The sequence below is a fragment of the Xenopus laevis genome, chromosome 2S, assembly GCF_017654675.1.
Source record: "Xenopus laevis strain J_2021 chromosome 2S, Xenopus_laevis_v10.1, whole genome shotgun sequence".
NCBI lineage: Eukaryota > Metazoa > Chordata > Amphibia > Anura > Pipidae > Xenopus > Xenopus laevis.
In genome coordinates, this window is record NC_054374.1 from 22,905,648 (window position 1) to 22,914,584 (window position 8,937).

At 41.7% G+C, this 8,937-nt stretch overlaps 1 protein-coding gene across 1 annotated transcript in view; it reads left to right on the forward strand.

Annotated features, from left to right (window-relative positions):
- bace2.S (beta-secretase 2 S homeolog) overlaps positions 1–5,980 on the forward strand; it is a 42,184-nt gene extending 36,204 nt beyond the window's left edge. Inside the window, 3 exon segments of the mRNA NM_001089747.1 lie at positions 1,599–1,748; positions 2,354–2,522; positions 4,020–5,980. Of these exon segments, the coding sequence (NP_001083216.1) occupies positions 1,599–1,748; positions 2,354–2,522; positions 4,020–4,267 (567 nt within the window). The 3' untranslated portion in view covers positions 4,268–5,980.
- The last annotated feature ends 2,957 nt before the right edge of the window (positions 5,981–8,937 follow it).

The following is an 8,937-nucleotide window of genomic DNA, read 5'->3' on the forward strand; positions in this document are numbered from 1 at the left end:
GTCATGGGAAAAACATTTTTTTTTTCAAAATGAATCAGTTAATAGTGCTGCTCCAGCAAAATTCTGCACTGAAATCCATTTCTCAAAAGAGCAAACAGATTTTTTTAGATTCAATTTTGAAATCTGACATGGGGCTAGACATATTGTCAATTTCCCAGCTGCCCCAAGTCATGTGACTTGTGCTCTGATAAACTTCAATCACTCTTTACTGCTGTACTGCAAGTTGGAGTGATATCACCCCCCCCTCCCTTTCCCTCCCCAGCAGCCAAACAAAAGAACAATGGGAAGGTAACCAGATAGCAGCTCCCTAACACAAGATAACAGCTGCCTGGTAGATCTAAGAACAGCACTCAATAGTAAAAGCCAAGTCCCACTGAGACACATTCAGTTACATTGAGAAGGAAAAACAGCAGCCTGTCAGAAAGCATTTCTCTCCTAAAGTGCAGGCACAAGTCACATGACATGGGGCAGCTGGGAAATTGACAAAATGTCAAGCCCCATGTCATATTTCAAAATTGAATATAAAAAAATATGTGTGCTCTTTTGAGAAATGGATTTCAGTGCAGAATTCTGCTGGAGTAGCACTATTAACTGATGCATTTTGAAAAAAACATGTTTTCCGATGACAGGATCCCTTTAAGGGAGTGTGAGTTTGGAGCGGAGCCTTATGTTTTCTTGCATAGTAAGGTGCACTAGGGATGCACAGGTCCCTGGTGCTCCAGCGCATGTGTACGTGTGCTCCTGGGGGGTGGAGTCTGCACAAGAGGGCAGATGGAAGGCGCTAGGAGCAAGCGGCCTCAGGACACCACCGGGGGAAATCCGGCCTTGTGCATTGCACTGTCCTGCTTGTAGGGAAAGTATACCCGGTATAGGGGGTTATTTATTAAGTATTATATATATTAAGTCCGAATGGTAAAAAAAAATTCTATTTCTTTTTTTTAACTACAAAATTCGAATTTTTAGTGGACAAAAAATCTTGAATTTTTTTTTTTTTACTATACTGCCGAGGCTGCAAAAAGTCCTAATCCGAAAATACTCCATCTTCAACCTGTGTAGGTCCTGTAGAAGTTAATGGCAGAGGTCCTAATTGCAATTTGATATTACTGTCTGCACTGAGTTTTATGCGATAATCCAAACATTTCAGGCTTTTCCGGCGACTTCACGAAAAATTTTGATCTTTCGTGCGACAATCTAAAAAAGTTGTGGTTTTCATGCGACAATCCAAAAAAGTTGAGTTTTTTTTGTGCGTCAATCCAAAAAATTGCGGCTTTCGTGCCCCAGTCCAAAAAAGTTGCTGTTTTCGTGCCCCGAACCGGAAAAGTTGCGGTTTTTGTGCTTCAATCCAAAAAAGTTGCAGTTCTCATGCCCCAATCCGCAAAAAGTTGTGGTTTTCCTGTCCCAATCCTGAAAAAGTTTCGTTTTTCGCCGATCTGATTTTTTTTGTGTTTTTTTAATGATAAATAAGGGTAAATTGTGGATTCTAGTTTGGGTGTATTTTGTTTTTAATAATCAATCTGAAAAAATCGGATTTTAGTAAATAACCCCCATAATGGCATTTATTACTATTTGCATATTAATCTTCCTGCTCTTGTCTGTAGATTCAGAACTTCAATGCCGAGTTTTGGGCTGGCCTCCAACTTGCCTGTTGGGATAAGACTCAGCAGCCGTGGAACTACTTCCCCGATATCTCAATCTATCTAAGAGACACCAACACCAGCCAATCTTTCCGGCTGACACTCAAACCTCAGGTTGGCACTTTGTTGTTTGTTTCTCCAAAAGGAGTGGTCCACCTTTAACCTAACTTTTAGTATGCTATAGAATGGCCAGTTATAAGCAACTTTTCAACTAGTCTTTATTTTTTTATAGTTTCTTAATTATTTGCCTTCTTCTTCCGACTCTTTCTTGCTTTCAAATGGGGGGGGGGGTCACTGACTCCATCTAAAAAAACAACAAATGCTCTGTAAGGCTACAAATGTATTGTTATTGCTACTTGTTATTACTCATCTTTCTATTCAGGCCTCTCCTATTTATATTCCAGTCTCTTATTCAAATCAGTGCATGGTTGCTAGGGGAATTTGGACCCTAGCAACCAGTGTGCTGAAAGTGCAAACAGGAGAGCTGCTGAATAAAAAGCTAAATAACTCAAAAACCACAAGTAATAAAAAATGAAAACCAATTGCAAATTGTATCAGAATATCATTCTCTAAAGCATACTAAAAGTTAATTTAAAGGCGAACAACACCTTTAAAAACATCTTATCAGTGTTTATATGTAAATTATAACCAAATTGTTCCTGTGCATATTCCCCCCCTCCCTGAGCCACCCCCACATTTTCATTGCATTTCCCTTGTAGCTCTATATCCAGTCTGTGCTGACGCTCCAGGAGAGTCTGAATTGCTTTCGATTTGGCATCTCCCACTCGGCCAGCGCTTTGGTGATTGGCGCCACGGTCATGGAAGGCTTTTATGTCATCTTCGACAGAACAGAGAAAAGAGTTGGCTTTGCCGTCAGCAGCTGCGCAGGTAAGAAAGGTGGACTAAGTGTACTGCGTACTAAGCACAATTCAGCAGGAACAGCCCCTAAGTTTGCTCATAGTCTGTACAGACAGATCCTATTAAATATGGCAGCATAGGTATTCCCCTGTACTAAGCACAATTCAGCAGGAACAGCCCCCTAAGTTTGCTCATAGTCTGTACAGAGATCCCATAAAACTATGACAGCATAGGTATTCCCCTGTACTAGGCACAATTCAGCAGGAACAGCCCCCTAAGTTTACTTATAGTCTGTACAAAGAGACCCCATAAAACGATGGCAGCATAGGTATTCTACTGTACTAAGCACAATTCAGCAGGAGCAGCCCAGGTGCGCTCGCCTCAGGCGGCAGCACCAGATAAGTTTCCAAGGGCGGCAAAAAGCAGCTCCTGTCACTTTAAAGAGCTGAATCTCCGGTTTTGAAACCAGAAATTCTGCTTTACTAGTGCGAGAGAGCGCAGTTGAGCTCACCGCCCTAGTGTTCCTGCGAGGGGAGGGGCGGCATTTAAGGAGTAGTCTCAGGCGTTGTCTTCATTAGAATCGGCGCTGGAACAGCCCCATAGCCTGAACAACAGGGACTTTGTGTATTGCATGAGTGTTTTCCTTTGCAGTGTACTGAGTGATAACATTTACGTGTTGGCCATAAAGTAACATCCAAGGTTATTTATTGCTTTCAGATGTTTATGGGCAGGCAGGACTAAGGAGCAGGAAGCTGCCTCTGCTTTATTCAGGTCTTTCAGTTTATTCAAAACAGGGAGCAGTCATGGGTTATAAATTAACAACAAGACCAAAATCCTTCCCATCTGTCAGTTGACAGGCTTTGTCCCACACTAGCACTGTATCCTGATGTTGACAGGATAACTAGTCAATGTCACCTGCTTACTGAATGGAAAAAGTCAAACTCTTTATGTTCAGCATCAGCAAGGGGTATAAGTCACTGAGATCTGTGGAGACTCAGAGGTTGGGGAGGGAGCTGGTAGGAGGCACAGAGATCACATAATGAGAGAGAGCAGATTCGAGGTACAGAGATGAGGAGAGGAGAGAGGGCAGGTTGGAGGTGAGAGGCCACAGAGTGGAGAGGGCGAGAAGAGGAAATCAAGGAAGATCAAGGCGGAAGATGAAAATGCACTTAGATCTAAAAAAAACATAAGCTTTGAGGAAGAGGAAAGGACATTAAAAAGTCAAGCGTTATCCATTATCTTCCACTAGCTGGAGGTGCCACTAGCTGGAGGTGCCACTAGCTGGAGGTGCCACTAGCTGGAGGTGCCACTAGCTGGAGGTGCCACTAGCTGGAGGTGCCACTAGCTGGAGGTGCCACTAGATGGAGTTGCCACTAGCTGGAGATGTTGTACACGTGCCACTAGCTGGAGTTGCCACTAGCTGAATGTAGCCAATACCTTAATGAAAAAAATGTTTTTCCAATGCATGTGATAATTCTCTGTGCAGCATTGGGTTCTTCTAACTCAGCCCTGTCATTGTCTTTTCAGAGGTGTCCGGCATCACTGTGTCTGAAATAGCGGGTCCGTTCGGCACGTCTGACGTATCGAGCAACTGCATAGTCAGGAATCCACTCAGGGAGCCGATAATGTGGATCATATCCTATTCCCTCATGAGCTTGTGCGGCATCATCCTCCTGGTGCTCGTCATCCTGCTCCTGATTCCCAACCGGCATCGCCGCGACGACATGGAAACCGTCAATGACGAGTCTTCGTTGGTCCAACACCGATGGAAATAATCTGCTCTGGGCAGACTGAAATCACACTGGGCAGATCAAGATTTAAGACTTTTTTTATTTTCTCCTTTGCTGCTCAAGACTCTTGTTTACTGCACAAAAGCAGCCGATTGGTTGGTTCCTGCTGCGAAATCCGTCAGAATTAAATACATTCCCATATCGTGTAAAGACTCCGGAGAGGAAACTCCCGATACTACTGTCCAACTGCACTGTATTCCACATGCCTTAGGGTTACACACATGGAACCTTTAAAGCCCACTAGCTTCACGGTTATTACCTTTATTAATATTCCTATGCACTTACTGTATGTCTTGAGTCTCAGGCTCTGCTGTCTTTTTAAGGCCCCCATGAAATGCCAAGGTTCCTCCTAATATCCCTTATGTTAAAGCATGGGGTGCATTAGGTTTTAAAATATGCAAGGGTCCCCGGTGACATCACAAAGCACTGATAATAAGATGACATCATAATGCACCAGTTATAAGGGTATATATTCTATTCTGTATAATATAAATAATGTATATCCTCCCCTCCCCTCATATTCCATTGTGCCTTATCCCAGCCAATACCAAGAGTGTCTGCTTCATTGTGAAGCCACAGAGTCACTATTGGACAATTGTGAGACCCTTTCCGTGGGTCGCTGTACTCAGGATTTGTGCGTCGTCACCAAAAGTGTGTACGGAAACGTCAGAATAAGTGCACGGTGTGCATAGGTAATCGGTGAAAGAGTACTTGGGTTATTTCACTGCTGTTGTGCCAAAAGGTGTAACTTTGATGTTGTGGGTTATTGTGAGCCAGTAATTAATATATTAAAGTCCTGTTTGTATTCCCGGTACTTTTTGTGCCGTGTCGGACTGAGCCGCCTTATAGGGCCAATCAGAGAAGCTGTCGTGCAGGCCCCGCTGTTAAACCAAATAAAGGGGATGTTTGCTTAAAATCAACATGTAAAAACTTGGGTGTGATTTGTGCCTAAATTGTTCTCCCCCTTACCCCCAGAGCCTGTGGTCTCTATCCATATTTGGGCATACACGTCTTCCTTTTTTGAGTTGACTTGCATGTCACAAATGTTTAACATGCCCCTCTGCTGCTTGTTTTGGCAGAAAGGCAAATGCTGAAATTACTGATGCAGGAAGCGTCTCTTAGCGCTTATCAACTCAGTTCTATGGAAGGTCAGGAGGCAATTCCTGATTCCATTTCTGTCCAATTTAATCTTGGACATAACAGCAGGGGGCTCTCTTGTATAAAAGCATGTATAAACTATTAATATAATGAAAAAACAACCATAGTGTTGGTTGATACCCTCCCCTTTCTCTATATTACTGCACTAGGCAGTGGGCAGGGACCTCAGATCCTGTGGAAGGAACCAATGGCATAATTACTGGGGGTGCATATATTGGGGGGGCTCAATTGCACATCCTGCACCCAGGTCTGGCCATCTCTAGTTACACCACTGGGGGGACTTGCTCAGCACCCTGCCCATGGGGTGCCTGGAAATCTGAGGATTGGTGTGATGGTACCCTAGGCCGGGGCCCTTTAGAGCCCAGAAATCCTCTGGTATTGTGGCAGCCCAGTCTGACATTTCTTAAGGGCACAGATCATATTCTCAGTGTATGAAAAATATTGCATTTCTTTTTTTTTTTTTTTTTTACAGCCGATGTCAGTTGTACTTTTGAACCAAGAGTTATACATCATTAAACAGGTTTTTCTGCTTTAATATCAGTCGGTGTCCTGTATATTTCATTTATGCCAAGCTGGAACAGCAGCTTTTCTCTTCTATAAAACATACGGTGCAGCTTCAGGTTAAAGTGGTGGCTCAACTTTAACTTGACTTGAATGTGTTACAGAATGGCCAGTTCTAAACAACTTTCAATTGGTCTTGCTGATTTATTTTTTTTTATAGTTTTTGAATTCTTTGCTGCCTTTTTCTGACTCTTTCCAGCTTTTCAAATGGGGGGTCACTGACCCCATCTAAAATATAAACGATCTGTAAGGCTACAAATTATTACTCATCTTTTTATTCTGGCCTCTCCTATTCATATTCCAGTTTCTCATTAAAAAAATACATGGTTGCTAGGATAATGTGGACTTTAGCAACCAAATTGCTAAAATTGTATATTGAAGAGCTGCTGCATAAAATCTAAATTAACGAAGGCAATAATCTCACCCCCTCTCCTTTCCCACGCTCTTTAAAGGGATGGCACACCTTTAGGTTAACTTTTAATATGTTATAGAAAGGTCAATTCTAAGCAACTTTTCAATTTTTTTATAGTTTTTTTCTTTAATTATTTGCCTTATTATTTTGACTCTTTCCAGCTTTCAAATGGGGGTCACTGACCCCATCCAAAAGACAAATGCTCTGTAAGGCTAAAAATGTATTGTTGTTGCTACTTTTTATTACTCATCTTTCTATTCAGACCTCTCATATTCCAGTCTCTTATTCAAATCAATGAAGGGTTGCTAGGGTATTTGGACCCTAGCAACCATATGACTGAAAGTGCAAACTGGAGAGCTGCTGAAGAAATGGCTAAATAACTAAAAAAAAACAAAAAATGAAAACCAATTGCAAATTGTCTCACAATATTACTGTAGACTGTAGACTGACAGTAAAATCCATTTAAGACCAAATGGAATGGGGTACTAGTTACAAACCTCCGCGTGCCTCACCACATATAGTTTTTGTATGGGCAGGCAGATCGGGAGAGGGGGTCTGGGCCGGAGCCCACTGGGTTTTTTCCCGTCATCCCGCCGACCCAGTCCGACCCTGCCCCCAAGTGTATCTACTTAGCTGACACCCCGGGCCAGTGCTTCTATCAGGAGAAAACAGCACCACAGAGCAATCGTCTTCCTTTTTCTTTCTTCAAATTTCCCAGTCAGACGCATGTGCAATGGAATGAAATAGCATATTTTTTTTAGTTGAAGTTTGGCTTTAGAAGAAGGAAAATGATCGATCCGTGGTGCTCGCTGGAAGAATCCCCGGATAGGAGCACCGGCACGGGTTTCACTTTTGGCACCCCTGGTTGCTTGGGGCATTTCTTATGGTTATTATCTTGTAAGTCAAAGACCATCTCCAAAATGCCTTTATCTCCGTCGGTGATCCTGAAACCTGCGGGTCGGTTGTTTTTGGGTTGCTATGGTCAGTGACTCCTATATCAGATAAGAAGAAAAGGCAGTAAAAAATAAATTCCTCTTTAATTTCCGCATTTCATCCACTGGCTAATAAATTCGCGAAACTCCACCGAAAATTTTCCGGCTTTAAAAAATATAGGACGCGCGTCCGAAAATTTGCTTGTGTCAAAACCTGCACACATCAACACTATTCGGACTCCCATTGACTTTAATGCCATCATCAAGATTGACGCGGGCTTCAATTTTCTCGTTTCACGAATTTTTCGCCATTTTGTGAATTTCGCACGAAATTGACGAATTTTTTGGTGAAGCGAAACGGGAGAAAATCACCCGTCACTAATCATCACCATAATCATTAGCTAGGGGGGCTTCCCCACCACCTCTGCACTCTCACATGACTGCATGGTGAAGCAAGAGAAGGCAGCATTCATAGAAGGAGCATCGTAAGAGAGACCAGAAGTAACGGTGCAAATTTAGGCCCAATCTTGCTCCTAAAGGGTTTTTTGAATTTATTATTTAGTATGATGTAGAGAGTGATATTCTGAAACAATCTGCAATTGGTTTTCATTTTTTATTATTTGTGGTTTTTGAATGATTTAGCTTTTTAGCCATTTCAGCAATCTGGTTGCTAAGGTCCAAATTCCCCTAGCAACCATTGATATGAACAAGAGACTGGAATATGAACAGGAGAGACCTGAATAGAAAGATAGAGTAATAAAAAGTAGCAATAACAATACATTTTTTAGCCTTAAAGAGCATTTGCTTTTTTAGATGGGGTCGGTGACCTCCATTTGAAAGCTGGAAAGAGTTAGAAGAAGAAGGCAAATAATTTAAAAAGAAAACTATAAACAAAAATTAATAAAGACTAATTGAAAAGTTGTTTAGAATTGGCCATTCTACAACACACTAAGGGGCATATTTATCAAGGGTCTAATTTCAAATTGAAAATACTTCGAAATTCTAATTCAAAAATACCAACCAAAATTAAGTCACATTTTTTTTGGCCGAATAGGTCCGTTTTCGATCGAATAGGTCCGTATTCGGGCGAATTTGAATCATACAAATCGAAGGAATAGCGCATTCGGTCGAATTCGATTCAAAGTTTTTCCCCCCCAAAAATTTTTAGATTTTTCAAAGTCCACCAATTGACTCCAAGTAGGTTCTAGGAGGTCCCCCATAGGCTAAAACAGCAATTCGGCAGGTTTTAGATGGCGAATGGTCGAAGCCGAATTTTTAGAGAGACAGTACATGATACATTTCGATATTGGTTTTGTTTTTTTGTTTTTCAAATCAAATTTAGACTATTCCCTAGTCGAAGTACACAAAAAATAGCTCAAAATTATTTATTCATTTGAAATTCACCTCGACCTTTGATAAATCTGCCCCTTTTAAAGTTAACTTAAAGGAGAACCAGCCCTCTAATTGGATTTCAAATATTAGGGGGCAGATTTATCAAGGGTCGAATTTCGAAGTGAAAAATACTTCGAAATTCGACCATCGAATTGAATACTACGAGAAGTCGAATTCTTAGGGTTTTTTGCATTGTACAT